The sequence below is a fragment of the Pinus tabuliformis genome, chromosome J (assembly GCF_031772625.1).
Source record: "Pinus tabuliformis cultivar Carrire ecotype Pingquan chromosome J, CPIR1, whole genome shotgun sequence".
Taxonomy (NCBI): domain Eukaryota; kingdom Viridiplantae; phylum Streptophyta; class Pinopsida; order Pinales; family Pinaceae; genus Pinus; species Pinus tabuliformis.
The window spans coordinates 559,005,368-559,022,781 of NC_142295.1; the positions used below are offsets into that span (position 1 = coordinate 559,005,368).

The window sequence follows — 17,414 nt, forward strand, 5'->3', positions numbered from 1 at the left end:
AGAATATTGTTGCACTTTTACTGAGATCAATGCTACTCCTTCATTGAGACCATTAAGGTCTATAGACTGAGATATGTGGAGAGCGAGATCATGATTGCTTCCAGACTACATGTCGAGATAGAGTGTGTTACTATTAGATCCTTTCATCATGATGATGCCGAGACTGTGTGTGCTACTGTGGATTCCTGAAATCATCTTCACCACCGAAACTATCACTGTGTTTCCTTCACCGATACTGTGATATCAATTTACCATCGAGTAGGAGACTGTAATTTCCTTGCACCGAGATCTATACCACCAAGGAGGAGAAGATTGTTATTTTCTCATTGAGATTATCCACGAGATTGTGTCCTCCTGTAATGCGGATCCCTGTACCCATCCGAGAGAATCTGAGTTCCTGTACTTATCTGAAGTTGCAGAGATGTCCGAAATTCTATGACTGTAATTTTGAACTTTACACGCATATTTATAGTGGTTTGATCCACATATTAAGCCGACATGACATAGTGAATTGTTGCGTCTCCTTTTTGCGCCGACATGACATTTATATACATTTTGAGGCCAACATAATTGCTTTCTTCATCGTTTTGCTTGCTGCCTTCTTCAAGAGGATTGTGCTTGTCTTGGAGGGATGATCTAGACACCAGGTTTACTCATATAAATTACATATATGCTCAAGAAGAGTTGTTCAACATTTTCTTTGACTCTTTGACTTTCATATAGCACTTCAACATGTGCTGGACCTATATAACGAGCAAGAAACTCATTTTATAATTTCCAAAAATAATATTTCTTTTCTTTTACAAGTACAAAGATCAAAATTACATTTATGAAGACCGAACCAAGTTACATTTTCTTCAACAATTATAACCCTCGAAGAGGGAAACAGTCCACAACCCCAACCAATGTGGACACTTGAGGCAATCTATTAATGCAAAAGAAAAATTTGTTAAAAAAAAATTCTCACCATCAATATTCAACAAATGACCTTCCATGCTGTTTAAATAGAAATCATGGACCAATCGGGTGTAAAGCCATAGATCAATATAGTCATTAGCATCAAAGAGAATATGAATCGTCAAATCACTTTATGTCTATAACATATCATGGACATTACACCAAGTTAATCTTAACTAACTCTCAATTGTCTAAATATCCTAACAAAGTTGTTTTCCTCAATTGTTGTTGCTATGGCTCCATACTAGAGTTTAGTGAAATAGTTATCCCCAAGGTTGTTGATACTCATTTGGCCAACCAATTGTTATAGGTAGATGTTGCAATTGTTGCAAAAGAAAAAGTGTTCATTGTTGAGGCTGATGCAATCAAAGGGGGCGACAGTGATCTTTCTATAGGTAATCCTCACTTTATTGCAAAGTCATATAATAGATTCTTGATTCCAGATTTTCCAACAAATGATTTCAAGGATCCCAAAATAACATCTAGTTTTTCTAAAAGGCCATGACTCCAATATCAAGAAATCCTTCCAAGGCCATGACTTTGTTGATTTGTGTAGCTTGGGAGGTACTCCCACAACCCTAGGGTACTAGGTTTGGGAGAAGTTGACCCACAAGGGCTTTGTGAGCAAGTGTACCCAAGCAGTGGATTTTGCATCCAAAATTGTGGGCGCGAAACCAAGTGAAGAAATAATTGTTTAATCATTAAAATCAAGAGGGGCACGCTTGAAGGGCTAAAGGGCACCTAGGGGTTTAATGATGTGGCGAAATCAAATGAAGAGATCTCAAATCTTATGATAGTTGGAGTTTTGTCTAGAAAGTTCAAGTCGACCTTGGGCTTAAGTGACACCCCTTGAGGATTAGTCGTTACCCTCATGGAAGACTATATGAGGAGAGATCAAGCTCATTTGCAACCATCCAATTACAACATCTCAAGAAGACCATTAGCCATGTGACTGAGTTTCTAAAGGCGCAGTTGGAGTTGTAGAAGAGATCTGAGTATCCTTCTTGTGTTCTAGTCTAGCCATGGAGATCTAGTCAAAAATTTTGTTAGGGTTTGAGCAACCGAGCGGAGGAGGGTTTCTCTGTTTCGGCAACCAAGAATCTCTATGAAGGAAGGTCTTAAAGGGAACCGAGATCTTTGTTCTGTGAGAGGTTGAAGGGCCACGGGTCTAAGGAGAAGGATCGAGCCCCTAACAAGCTTGGAAAGGAAGCCGTAAGGCCTGTGTGTTTGCAGAAGTAAGGCCCGAGTTGCCTCAAGTCATAACGCAGGAGAAGAAGAGCTTATTAGGCCAAGCTGAGGGTGACTTCAAGACAATTTAAGGTAGTCGCAGGCCCTAAAGTATAGGCTGAAGTATTTGTTGTAGATTACATTGGTATAAAGTGAAGCGTGAAGTTGTGTTAAGGCCTATGGAAGGACTACGGTTGGGCTAAGTCTTGTGGATGATTGTTGCTAAGTGAATGGGTTGTTCCAAGATTTTGAACAGCAGATGTAATATGCCCTAGTTAGGGCTTCTTCCATACCAGATCAGTCATTCAAGTATCAGCCCTTAGAAGTATTCCTGTGCCCTACTTTTGTGCACAAAAAGGGAGGGTCGAGACCCTAAAGAGAGGACACTACTCCAGTGATTAGGGTCGCATTCTTCAAAGTTTTGTGCAAAGATGTGTGTGGGTAGATTGAACTTAAGAAGGGTTGTAACCAATGTTCAGTGTCAACAGTATTGTGTGGTTTGGACAAGTGTCAAGGGCTGTCTTGAAGGGAAGAGTTTAGAAGCATATTTTGGAAGCCCTATGTACAATGACAGAGGGCAGTCTTATCACTGTTGAGAGGGCTATCAAAAGTGCCCTAGATCAGCTATCTTGAGGGTTGTATAGTGACTGTAAGTGGGCAGTGAAAGAAGACCTCGTGTACAGTGATCATTGGAGCAGCTAATGGACAATTAGGAGGTAGACTTGGGTTCGCCCTAGTTTGGTGTGTGCAGGTGGGCATCTCACTAATAAGAGGGCAGATCTGGAAGTCCCTAAGAACAGTGGTGTTGGAGGAGCCATATTAGTCCTAGAGGGCAGCTTGGTGAAGTCCCTAAGAGCAGACATCTTGAAGGAGCAAGAGGGCTGCTAGTGGGCAGATCAGTGAGCCTATGTCCCGTCACTCTTGAAGCATCCGGGAGGGTTGATAGTGGCAGATTGGATGGCTGGAGATGCAAGCATTCTGAAGTTGCAGAAGTCTTGTGAGCAGCAAAAGAGGTGGCAAAGGACCTGCCAGAAGTGTCCAAGGTACGTGGACTGAGGAGCTGAGTAGAGCGCTCCTTCAGCAAGTCAAGTGTACTTTGTTCAGGGAAATATTGGTAGTCATCGTTGTTGACACCAAGCCCTAGTCATTCTTGCATCAGGGCTGATTGTAAGGGCCATGATCCCTGGTACGGGAGCCCTAAGTTTGTTGTATTAAGATTTGTAATATAACAAGTTTTGGGTTAAAATTTGTCTTGTGTACTAGTTGATTCACTGTTATATGTTATTCCGTTGTGCAAAGTGCTTGTGTTGTGGCATTTGAGTGTGTTTGTGATCATGATCTTAGACTCAAACCTGATTCTTGAGTGCCATGGAAAAATCAACAGACTCAAATATCAAGAAAGCCTTGCAAGCTGATCTTTAAAAAAGTATAACATGGTATGAGCATATCAGGCATTCCTTACTCTCCACAGATTCATTTAATACTTCTTCACAAACCAAATTCTGTAAATATCTAATAATACTCGACAAGCCTAAATCAACATTCACTGCCATATATAGAAATCCAGATCATATTACCATAACAACAAGACCCATTAGACCACATACTGTTATAAATAGGGTTCACCTAGGCATGCAGAAGTTGACCATGCTATTCATGTTGCCACCACGTATATCTGGCACGATGCCAATATGCAGTTGCAATCTTTGTCTAAGATGTAAAGCATCAACTTACTCCACTAATATGGTCTCCTTCCTTCAATCAGGATGCCATGGACACATAATACATATTGAATGCATAGGATATGACAAATACTTGCTCTCAAGTAACCTGCTATTAGAAAATCCATATGCAAAAGAGGACAACCTATTGTTACCAAGATTCATCAACACAAATTAACCTCCCTAGAAGAGATATCTATATAGCCATTCTAGTAAGTATTTCTACAATAATCTGCATGCTAAATCCTAATACCACATATCCTGGGCGAGATAATGAAAAATAGCCAAATCCAAAGAATAATGTAATACTACATTTTGACTTCCATGGTCATCCCTTCAAGGGAGGGTAGGAAGGGCCTAGATAACCAAAGTCAAGGACACTACATTTTCTGTCACCAACTTACCGCTAAGTCACCCAAATGTTAATCCAAAAAGTGCCAAGGGAATTTCCGTTAGTAAAGGGATCAATCATCAAGGACATCAGTTGCGACTAATGAGCCAGTGAGGTCCCTCGGGGCCTCCATATATGTCCAACTGCTACAGAAAGTAATGGGAAGACATAGGAATAAAAGCTCACCTGTTAACATCATCCCCTACTGTCCTCTAGAGTCATTTTCAATATAGAAGCATAGCCATGAAGAAGCTTCAAAACTCGCAGATGCTCCTTTTGGCAGTTTCAAGGCAAATCAAGTCGACATTAGGTTCTGTTTCAGACTGTTTCCTATTCTTTTCATGCACAGTAAGTGCGCTTCCAGCTTCTTGTTTCTTCCTATGCACCTACATGTTCTTCTTGGCTTTTCTATAGATTCCCTTCTGCTAGAGATACTGATGACTTATCACCTTCTAATGCCTCTCCTTTTGTGCTTCTTCCTGATGACAAACTTCCTCTTGGATCTGCCCATTATCCTTCTCTTCATCTATTCAGGTCAACCTTCCTCTTGTGCCTTGGCTAAACTTCTGGTTTAAATGCAATTATGCCATATGATCTTAGAGCAATGCAAAGGCAACCTAGTATTTGAATTCAAATAATTGCTCTACCCCACATATCAAAATATCTCTTACTCAAAGATCGGCTAACCAATTTGCACAAAGATTAAAAGGAGATACTGAATCCTTCCAGAGCCGCACATGATCGCGAAAGCTTCTTATCTGAAAGAAATAACCTAACTCCGCATGATAATCTTTTAAAGAGGATGTCAATCAATTACTTCCTCGCTTGAAATATTTTTACAAAATAATACAAAGACTATTCTTATAAAATCATACCGAAGACCACTGCTCCTTCAAACATAACTACCACTGCTAGGAAAACCCCAAAAATTCCATCCAAAAATAAGCATCCAAATTTTGAATGTTCCTTGTGTACAGAATTGCATTTGAATCCTTCTTATTTTTGGGATTGGCTCTCTTGCTTATAATGTTATATCTGTTTGGTAATATCTGTTAATTAGTATGTCATGTTAATCAGATTGCTTTCCCAGACCCAACAAAGTGAGTCAACTCATTTTGTCTACATCCTTATTGATGAATTAGATAACCATTAGTTCTCAATGGAGCTGCTTTTCCACTTGATCTAACTGATTAAAACATAGCCTGGAATGAACATCTAAAAGACTCTTTTGAGGAAATTCTGACACTAGAACAGAACTAGCAACTAAAAGATAAGGCAAGTTTCCCCCAAGGGGAAAATTCTAAAGATATCTACTAATAGAAACTTTCCATCATCACCTTAACCTGAAACTTGAATTTCCATCGTCCATACCAAAAAAATAATTGTTCTCCTCTCTTTTGCCACTTTCCCCCCATCCTTCGTAACTTTCTGGTCTCCAAATTTTCTTTCTTCTTTTACTTGTTTGTTTTTTAAATTTTCTTTGTCAATATTTATATTTTAGGTTCTCCTCTTCTTGGTTCTATTTATTCCCGCACTCTTTATTTCTTCTCAATGTAACTGTTTTCTCTTCTTCATTTTTAATTTTTAATTTCCTTTTGATTTCTCTAGCTCATTTCTCTTATCTGCATCATTCTTCATCCTTCCAATTTCATGTTTTTGGCTCTCTGAGGATGGGTAACAGATGTACCGAAACGTGTCAGTTTTATAAAAACTCTCTACAGAGCTATAACCCAGAAACATGATGAAAAACATTGCCTTGTTGGCTAAAGAGATGTCCAGTAAATTGCAGTGTTTTGTGTATCAAAACTATTTTGAAATTTTCTGCAAAGAACTCAGTAGACTGACCTAAAACAATTTGTTAAAGAGCACTGGTTTGTGGGCATGATAACGTCAATAACGTGTAGAAGTCAGCCGCAAATGAACTTGACAAACAAAGATGAAGAAAGTATGGGTCGCAGGAAAACAGTAGTAACAGCAGAAGTGCAACAAAGATACTCATAGAGCAATGAAATTGATGCAAAGTAAACATGATCACTAGATCCTACATCTTTAAGGTACTCCATAATCATGTTAAATAATGAAAATTACATCTAAAGTAAATGAGACAAAGACTTTTGTCTTATCTAGTTCGTTATCTTCAAGGCATTGCTAGATTTGAGGCATTAAATGCAATGTAACTTAATTACCTGTGGTTGATAAACCGTGCAACATTGCCATAATGTGTGGCATCTAAGCAAAGGGCCTCTTCATCCTTGAGAACACCTTCAGAGCACCAATCAGCATCCAAAAGCACTGGGTATGTGTGCTTTTCATTTCCCATTCTTTCATTGTTCCTATTGTATAACTCCATGTTTGTCAAAATTTCACCCACATACTCGCACACAAAAGCACCTCTGGGTATATCTTCAAGTGTACGAACACCCCATCCTTTTCCTTCTGAAGTAAAGAAGACCTGCATATTTTCGGGATATTCCGATGTCTCAATATCAGTATTCTTTATTGCATAAGGCCCTAGCTTGTGGACATAAAGCAGCAAGACATATGTAAGTAAAATCTTGAAGTTCATGACTGCCATCTCTCTCTCTCCCTTTCTCCCACACACACTAGCTAGCTCTAAGATGATTGCTCTAATTACTTGTTAAGCTTACCTGTAATTTGCGAATTATTCCTCTTTGTACAACTCGGTTCCCACAGTGCTTACTGCAGGCACATTTGCTCCAGCATTCCTTGACAAATTTTCTGATCAAATGCCCCTTGCAGGAATCAGGTTTATTCTCATTCTTCGTTCTCTCCTGAGGACAATCTTTACAATAAAAATAATGGTGTGGTTTAGGCTTCATATGTATAGAAAGTGCTTCCTCCAAGAAGTTTTTCTTCAGGACACCATCCCTTGTGTACGCATACTCTCCTCCTGTCTCTCTTGCACATGCACAAGTAATAGGAGATTCTAAGCAATCACCGGAGCAATTTGAACAGCAATCGTCATCTCCAATTCGTGCAAGAGAAACATTTATGTATGCATTTTGATAAACTATGCTTTTTGGTATGTAGTAAAAGGCAGAGGGATAACTTTCACTGGTCAACTCATTAGTAATCGGGATTTGGATGTTTTCTTCACCCCTGGATATGTCCATGAGATCATGCACTGGTCTTGACTGATCAACACTAGGCTGGCATGGTTCAAGACTAACTAACATAGTAGACGAGGAAGCATGATCCTTGGTTTCGGCATTTGACTTACCCTTATCAGGAATTGAAGGTTCTTGAGTTTTTGGTTTAATTCTCGGACTGCGACGAACTTTGGTTTCATTGCCTGATGTTAAAAGATTAGGCGCCATTGAGGCAAACTCAGTTTGTTTTTCATCACAAACCCGGTCATTCCTTGAATTCAGAATGTGTTGACAAAACTTCTCCATCAGTCTCATGACTGGAAAGTCAGGTGCAAGTATCTTAAACGACTGAAGAGTGTATCCTTCCACCATTTTAAGAACCATGTCTATGCTTGGCTGTGGAATGTTCGATACTGAAATACCACCGCTATCGTCCAAGCTTCTTTCGGCAAGATCCGATCCTTTTAAAGTATTATTGTATTCAAGCCGAGCTGGAGTATGGACTGATCCATCAATACATATACTGTATTCAGTGCAAGATTGCATATGGCCTGATCCCTTAAAGTCATTGCTATCTAAAGATGATTTAGCTTCACCCTGAATATTGTCCTTGGAGTTGAAGATTGTTAACCGGGTTTCCCGTTTTCCAGGACGAAATTGGGTAGAGGAAATTTCTTCAATGTCCATTTCCATGTAAGCTTCGGCTATTGCACCTAGAGAACTGGTGAACTGAACTGAAACACCTTGTACTTCACGGCCTTTTTTATCAGTTTGTAATTCTTTCAAATCTGAACTGTTTTCTGCACTTCAAAAGGAGTAGTCAAATAGAGTGAAAAATAATTTAGAAAAGCAAACATGATGTTCAGAAGGATGGGAATAATAACCCTGTTCAGCAAATCGCTAAATGTACATATTATCACTTGAGAACGTAATCCAAGGAAAAGAAATGGGAACCGCACCAACTGAAAATTTCATTTCGACAAAAAATGAGGAACCTGCATGCACCCCAGGGCGAGAAAAAGAACAAGATCCTCACTAGCCCATGTGCCTTTACCCTCCCAATTTAGCAGTCTATGTAGGATGTGCCTTCTATGATTCCATGGAAAAAGGTAAAATTCAATTCAAGAAAATAGTAATGCACGTTAACAGAAACAAGGTAATTTACAGTACCATTTTGGTCCGAACTAGGTTCTGGGCAGACGTTGACAGCAGTAATTGGAACCACATTCATCACCGGAAAGGGAAATGTGCATCCATCCCGCTCAATTTCGGGCTTTTTCAGCTCACCGCTTGTCTGGCAATCATCAAGCCCCTTACTACTCTCATCGATCTCTTCAACAATGGGAGTACCGAAACAACCACCATAATTATATTTTTCCAAATCTTCAGTGACCTCAATTTTCGGCTTTTTCAAAACACTGGTGGCCGGAGGCAGGACGAAAGGTGGTGGCTCGCAGGCAACTCTCTTCCCTCTCCCTTCAATCTCATTTTCGCAGGTGATTCTCTTCCCTCTCCCTTCAATCTCAATCTCATTTTCGCAGGCAATTCGCTTCCCTCTCCCTTCAATCTCATTTTCGTTTTGAAGCCGTGAACTAACTCGTTGGCCGCTGGCAGAGGCAGAGGCAGACACAGAGGAAGCGAAAGAGCCAATTCTGTGCCTGGAACTTCTACGGGGAGGGGAAGAGGGAGCCTCTGCTGCTTCCTCCTCAATGGACACACCATTTCCACCATGGAAACCCTCCTCTACGTCTACGATTTCCTCATTTTTGGGTTTATTAACCAAAGCACTGCGAGCTCGAGTCAAGGGAGGCACAAATTCGTATTCACATTCATGCTCACTCTCAGTATCACCGTAATCATCATCAAATTCTTCAACTGTCCGTTTACCCCGCCTCTTTCCTTCTTTTCTCTTGTGCTGAAACAAAAAGCCCAATTACTTACATGCAAGTAAAGAAACTATCTATATATACATAAAGACATAGCACATACTTCTACCTCCACCTCTTCTTCCCGCGACTCGAACTGTTCTTCCCGCGACTCGAACACAGCATCTGCCAAAACTCTGTAGCTTTCGGCCTCTATGAGAGGCCACTCATTGTCATATACCTGTACCAGAACGCCCAAAATCAAAAAAAAAATCAAAATGCAATAACTATCATACATGGAATTATACAGCTGAAAATGCAAGTATACCTTCAGCAAACGCTTCAGGACTGGAGATACATCATTACTCGTAAGGCCTAGAGGCTTCATGGCCTTCAGAGCTCTCACGAATTTCTCGTTCCCCATTTTTTCCCAGCTCAAATATGTTAACTTTCTCAAGCTCTATGCAGAGATGGGTAAAATTCAAAGCAAAAAACAGACATACACGTGCCGCGCTCTCTAGCTGGGCCTCCTTGCATGAAGCACGCGACGCTGAAGAGCAGGAGGTGACGACTGCTTTCTGTGTTACAGGGCAGCCTTGTGAATGAATTATGATATTAATAATCACTTTACCATGTGTCGCTCCCACCAGCATTTATTATGATGTCCATGCCAACTTACAACTTATCCATCTCTACGCTGCAACTTCGATAATCGTATCTACGAATACGAATATGGAGACCTTGTACATGTTAGATTTCCCCTTCCAAATTGGGCTACCAACAAGCGATCATACTGAGATCATGAATTGTTAGATGTTAGATTTTTCCTTTCAAATTGGGTACAAACCAGCAATCATATTGAGATCAAGAGTGTGTGTAGATGTTAGATTTTCCTTTTCATTGAGATGTTTAGTATATTCATGGCTGGTAAATGTTGATTGCCTTTAAAATATTTGTGTGTTGGAATTTGTGAAGGATTGAGTGGAGATAGAAAACAAACTGAAAAAATATTTGTGTCATTTGTAAGGTTAGAGGATTTGTAAAGGAGTGGGTGGAGTTAGGAAACAAAAATATTTGCAAGGCTTGGATAAGATAGGGTGGAGATTGTATATATGATAAAAAAATATTTTTACATTGTTAAATTTATATTATCTATATTTTTTTTAGTTTTCAAATAATAAGAATTAATTATATTGATTGGTTTTAAAAGTGTAATTTTAAAATATGTATATAATTGATCTCGAAGAACTAATTTCTCTAAACATTATGAATCACAAAAGTTTGAGTTCAGAGAATGAGAATTCTTAAAACCTTACTGTAAAATAGATCATGTCTATCGACCTATATATATACTTAATAGAGTAATAAATATAATTATATAAATTGGGATATAATAATTTAATTTAATGTTATAGTTGAGTTAAATATTAAATTTGTATATGAAATTTCCTTGTTTACAGATAAGGATATGAAAGTGTGCCTACTTTTATCTCACTAGATTTGAGCATATGATTTCTTCAAAAGAAACTCATGCTCTTAATAATGTGTATTATAACTCATATATCATTTATTATAATGTTACTAAGTTAAATATAAAATTTATATATGAAATTTTTTTGTTTGAGGATAAGGATATGAAAGTGTACCTCCTTTATCTATGTAGAGTTGAGCATGTGATTTCTTCAAAAGAAACGCATGTTCTTGATAATGTATATTATAACTCATATATCATTTATTATAATGTTACTAAATATATATATAGAAATATAAATAATTATGAATTAAAAAATTAGTTAGGATTAGTAATAACATATCTTTATGTTGGTATTTATGATTATCAATTAGAAATATTTATGGTTATCAATAGGATTTTGTAGGAAGTGAGTGTGCTAACAAAAACACAGTGGCAAAAGTATTTCTATGTGTTTGTATTTCCATCTAGTTTCAAAGGATAAGAATATGTCATTGTAAGATTATGTTATTAGTCTTTGTCAAGGCAGAATTTAGCAATCAATTTGTTTATTAATTGCTATTAGCTTAGCATTGACCAATGCAAGTTATAATGTTCAACTTTGAAAAAGAAATATTTATTTTTTAATATTATTATTAAAAATAAAAAAAAATAAAAAAATAAAAACTATTTTTCAAACATTTGATTGGAACATAACTTGAAGGTATTATTGTAGTGTTTGCACAATGTAATGCCATGTGGATAATTGCGTCACATTTTGTGTCATAATTTCTGGATACGATTGCAATATTCATACCATGATTTTTAGATATTTGTGTAGAGATTTTGTATTGCTAATATTTGGAGGAAAACCACCCAAAATTAAAATCCTTGAAAATAGCTCATACTCAAGTGAATGGCATATTTACTATTTTCCTAAAATATATATTTTTCTCTTATAGGGCCTTAGTTATAAGGTTAAAGTTTGTGGCATGGATAGTGCTTGGGAAGTATATTTATCTAAGGGTTCATTTAGATTAGATATAACTTAGTTAAGAAGGTGATAAGGGGCTCCGCTATATGAAAAGTTGTGGTCAATTATTTTCATTTTTCTAGAAATTGTATGTGCTAGCAAGCGGGGAATAGGGTTTATTTTTTTATTAATGAGATTATTAAATAGCATTAGACCCTTCTTATAAGATGTTAAAAGCACTTAAAGCATCCTTTGATGCAAAGTGATTTTACCTTTTTTGTTCTATACATTAGGACTCAATCAACATATTGTCTTTAGGTAGATAAGAATGGAGAAGATTGGCTTGGGGGATAAAGTTGTTGAGCACGAGAAATTTTTGGAGCATAATTTGAGCACTAACAACTTTTTAGTACATGATTTTGTTAGATCATCTATTTGTTTACCATAATTTGAGCACTAACAACTTTTTAGTACATGATTTTGTTAGATCATCTATTTGTTTACCATATTAGGAAAATGTCTTTGGTGGGGTGCCAACCTAGTGGATAGGGGATATATTGAGAGTATGGGTGCATATTTGCTTTCTTAAATGTGAATCCCCAAGAGAAAAAAATGGTGGTGAAAATGTTATGGAAGGTTAAAGCTCCTCTTGGAATAAATTCATTCATGTGGCATGCATTGGGAAATGAACTTTTAATGTTGGACAATCTTTAGAGGGGAATAAATGGTTTAGATATGTGTCATTTATGTTTGCATAGGGTAGAATCACTAATTAGATTTTCCTACATTGTCATTTTGTGTCGAAGGTGTGTAACTATATAATGTGATTGAAAGTAGTCATTAAGGAATTGTGACAATCCAGCCTAGAGGAGAACCTTCACTATGTTATGATGAGCACAATGATCACATTGTCTTTCTTACATCAACCTTCATATTTTTATGGTCCATATGGATTTTATTGAAATGTTATTGTTTTTTAATATGATTGAAAAACTCTAGCATTGGTCTCTAAAAGCTAAAACAAACCCTTACAGGTTTTCTTGAAGTGTCACAAGTTACAAAATAGAGAGTGGTGATTCCACAATTTATACACTCTCAAAAAATTTATGGATTTAACGGGGCCCCATAAGTGATCCACATAGAGGTTGTGTAGGAGGGCTCCTCTTTATATCAACAAACCATAGAATCACTCTCCAATTATGCATTGTAGATATGCAAACCATTATGCTCAAATCAAGGCAATCCATATATTGATGTCATTAGCTTTGTATCATGGGGTTAAGGAAGTTAATATCTCTAGAAACTCTATGTTGGTATGTGGAAGGATGGGTGGGAATTTATATATCTAGAAGTTGTTTACAAGAGTCATCATTACAAATTCTCTACACCTAACATTCTCTTTTAAGAATAGCAATTTTAGACATATAGGTACCTCAACTAGGAGGCAAATCTAGTTAATAAATATGCTTGTGTGATAAATGAAGGATTCTCGAGGAGAACTAAATCCAAATACAATGAAGTTTGTTTGCCAAGAGATAGTATGTTGAGTTGATTTCGACTCCTTAGCCAAGACAATACACTTTTTTATAGTTTATTATCTTTGTCATCTTTAAGTTTCACATATACTTATGTTTTTAATTTCATATTAGAAGCCCATTTAATTGCCTTATTGTGAATTGTTCTCTTTTGATATGTATAGCTAGAGTTTATTTTTTGTAAAACTATCTAGACAAACTTCTTATATTAAGGTTAGTATGTTTTTTTCACAATTATAGAGATCATTGGCTTGTTTTCTTCTCTTTCCAATAGGATAATAGGGATTTCATAGTAAATTTTATTTCCTTCATTTTATTATCCTTTCAAATCAAATTTCAATATTTAAATTTCCATCTAGAGGCAAGTCACCCTAGAAGGAAGATTGGTTGTGGTTAGTAATTGCATATCTTTATGGTGTCACCAATGGTTATCTATTAAAGGCATGCTTGATTTGCTAAAGAGTGTTACAAAAGCAAACTCATGTATTGGTACTCCCTGTCTACATCTCTAAATGGATGATTTATAAGATCATAAAAATGTCCTTTAAATTTTATAAAGGCATGGAATAAAAAAGTGGACAATGGCTCTTTAGTGAAGTAAGAAAGTCTCTTGAGGACCATGTCACCAGCAAAATGAGCATCATGAGATCTCCTTTCCTTTTCTCAAACCTTGGTTGTGAAATTTATTTGGTCCCTAGTCATAAGATTAAAGTTGTGGTAAAGGGTAATGCTTAGGAAGTATATCTATCCCAAGGTTCTTTTGGATTGGATCCTAGACTTATTTAAAAGGGTGACAAGGGCTCCATTACATTAAAATTTATGATAAATTATTTTTACCCTTTCGGAAATTATCTATGTTAACAAGTGGTGAACATGTTTTTTGCTCCAACTGGGGGATTATTGGTTAGGATTGGACCCATTCTTATAAGATGTTGAAGGCACTTGAAGCACCCTTGATTGCAAAAATATGTGATACCCACATTATATATATATACACACACACACACACACACACACCATGTGATGTGTGTGTGAGACTCAAACAACATATGGTTTTTGGGTTGGATAAGAATTAAGGAAATTGATCTAGGGATGAACTCCTTGGGCACTAACAACTTTTCAAAGAACAATCAATTAGGTCATTTATTTGTTTATCAAATTAGGAAGATTGCCTTCATTGAGGTGCTGACCCAAAGTATGGGGAATATATTATGAATTCAAGTTGCATATCGAATTTCTTAAATGTGAGTACTTAAGGAAAAAAATGATGGTGGAACTTGCTATAGGAAGGTCAAAGCTCCTTTCAAAAGGTCATTCATGTAGCTTGGAGTATAATTTTTACTTTTGAGGTGGGACAATCCTTAGAGGGGCACAATTGGCCTAGGGTATGTGTTTTTTATGTTTGGAACATATATAGTCAATTAATCACATTTTATATGTTGTCATTCGGCATTGCAATTATGGAACTATATCACATCATTGAAAGCAAGGATTGGTGAATGGCAATGATTCAATCTAGAACATGCCCTTTGTTTATAGTATGTTGAGCGCGAGGATCACATTGTTATTCTTGCATTGCCTTTTGTTTTTCTATGGTTCATATGAATTTGTCAAAATGTTGCTAATTTTCAAGATAATAGAAAAATCTTCAACAATAATCTTTTGCAAGCCAAAGCAATTTCTTACAATTCTCTTAGAATGCCATAGGTTATAAGATGTTTAGCAATGACTACACTAAATGTAACCTCACAAAAACACTTGTGGATTTTTCAGTGAAGCCTTGGAAGGGATCCATGCTAAGTGGTGCAAGCGGGTTCATGTTTATCTGAACATACTAATATAAAATCAATTTCTAATTTAACATGGATAGATGTGCAAACAAATGATAGTTATATATTCACAGTTTAGCTTTCAATTACAAAGTCAAAATATATATATGTATATTTTCAATCTTTTATTTGTAAAATCACTATACATTTGAAGAATTGTGATGAACAATTAAAATCCCAAAATGGGATCAACAATTATTATGATTTTAATTTGCATAGACCAACTCATCGTAGACATTCTTATACAAGAACGTACTTATTGAATGGAAAGTTACATATTTAATTAAAAAACCAAATGTATATATATCTAATGTACTTATGACAGTGTAAGTGGAAATGTATTTATTAGTCCGGGTAGGATATTGCAATAGATATTGGGCTTACCCTAATTAGTTGAGTCAACATATTTCATATCTTTTGATTTAATAAAGTAGAACTATATAATTTTTTTTTATATTTTTTATAAAATAAATAAGAGTATTTATTTCTGTTATTATTGATTAAGAATTTGAATATCTTATTGCAAAATACATCGTAATTTGTGATTTTGCAATTATTATTTTTTATTAATGCAATGTACTCCATTATTTTTATATCAATACTTTTTATACACTAATAATTACATTTAAAAAATTCAATTGAATGTTTTAATTTTAGTTTTAATAAATAAAAAATTATATATACAAATCACTTTGTTTGGGTTAAAATCTAAATTCAAATTTTAATATAATAAAACATATGCATTTTTATAAACTAAATAATAAATCAATGTTATTATTATTTTCTTCAAATATAAATTAAAATTTTAAAAATAAAATCTATGTATTTTTATAAGCGAATAATTATATTAAAAAAAATTTATTGAATATTTTAGTTCAAATTTTAAGAAATAAAATATATAATTCTTGACTTGGATAGACAATCTTGATTTGGACGACTAAATATAGTTCAAATGTAAATGCACACATAACACATTATAGTTTTTTAAAGCTATTTTTGCATAAGCATTGAAATTAGGACCTTGCTCTTTCATTGCACAAATGAGGACTTAATCAATCAGTAAAACTCAAATTGATGGAATTATAAACCTTAACACTAATTTGAATTCAGTATTTTTACTGTAATTTCGCTATATTTAAACTAATCGGTACGAGTAACTATATAAAAATAGAAATATATATTTTAGGAAACATGTGTTTTGTAAGTATATGTAGATAAAGTTTTTCCAACATTCAAACTCATCATGTCAACATATTCAACTCATTTAATAATTGAACTATATTTATATTAAAATTTGAAATTATACCCTGGATGGGGTGACGAGTATAGGAGGAGAGGGGAGCAGGATGATGTTGCGTCAATTGGCAAACATGTTGGGCACGTGGCACCTACCCCCAGTGAAGAGTAAAGACGGAGGATTCATTACCAAAACTTTATGCATGTGAAGTTATGGCAAATGTGGAGTGGAGTTTGAAGTAAAGGGATGGTGTACTACTATGGTGTGTTCGTGTGGAGCATAAACAATGGGGTATAATGCCTCAACAAAGGGAATGTGTTAGGAGAGGGGCTGCATATTATCGAGAATGAGCTTTGAGAGGGAAATCCTCCATGCATCAAAGAGTGGATGGATTCATTGAGCGCTACGAAGAGTTGACACACCGCCCTTGGAGGAGGAAATAGGCCAAGTTGAGGTTGCTACCCCCATACATAAAGCCTCCATGTTTGATACAAAGGTCTTAGTTGAATGGGTTAATTGGATATTGGACACTGGAAAAACTAGAGGCTAGTTCAATCAATACATGCAAACTATAGACCTGTTTAACAGATAAAATTCATTTTGGGGTGCACACTGATGGACGATCAAAAGCACTGGTAGGATGTTGAGTACTCCTTGGATCACATATTCAGCCATCTAGGCAGATTGGATTGCAGGCTTGATAGGATTGAGAAGTATTTGGGCACTCTACAACCACAGACAAAAGCAAAAGAAGGCTCTAACGAGCCTATGCATATAACTACTTGGATTCTGACCCCTCTGGATAGTTTTATGATGTTTATGGTTCATGTAGTTTTGGGTTTCAGTTTCTCCTATTGTTGTATCTCTGGAAATGGCTATGGTTATCTTCTGAATTAACATGTTTCTTTATGCTTTCAGTTGTCGTTATCCTCTATCTAAAGAGTTTTGTTTTGGCAATGGTCAAATCTCCCTAGTAAAAAACTTTAATGGAAATTTTGATATAACCCCAACTTTTAAAACTAATTTAAAATATATATATATATAAATTTCTAATTTTTATTTGTTAAAGTTTTAGTTTATGGAAAATTACCCAAAAAAATCAAATAGAGGTGCCAAAGG

At 35.9% G+C, this 17,414-nt stretch overlaps 1 protein-coding gene across 4 annotated transcripts in view; it reads right to left on the minus strand.

The window, feature by feature from the left end:
* LOC149228233 (putative inactive histone-lysine N-methyltransferase SUVR2) overlaps positions 1-10,030 on the minus strand; it is a 114,712-nt gene extending 104,682 nt beyond the window's left edge. The window contains exons 1-5 of one of the 4 annotated variants that reach the window (XR_016247850.1): positions 9,600-10,030; positions 9,396-9,512; positions 8,577-9,321; positions 6,945-8,206; positions 6,483-6,748 (exon numbers count right to left, since the gene is read on the minus strand). Coding sequence is in view for 3 of the 4 variants with exons in the window: in XM_089378107.1 (XP_089234233.1) it covers positions 6,483-6,748; positions 6,945-8,206; positions 8,577-9,321; positions 9,396-9,512; positions 9,600-9,695 (2,486 nt within the window). In the remaining variant the exon portion in view is untranslated. The remainder of the gene's footprint in view (positions 1-6,482; positions 6,749-6,944; positions 8,207-8,576; positions 9,322-9,395; positions 9,513-9,599) is intronic. The other 3 variants (XM_089378109.1, XM_089378108.1, XM_089378107.1) reach the window with 3 other exon arrangements.
* Positions 10,031-17,414: the final 7,384 nt, after the last annotated feature.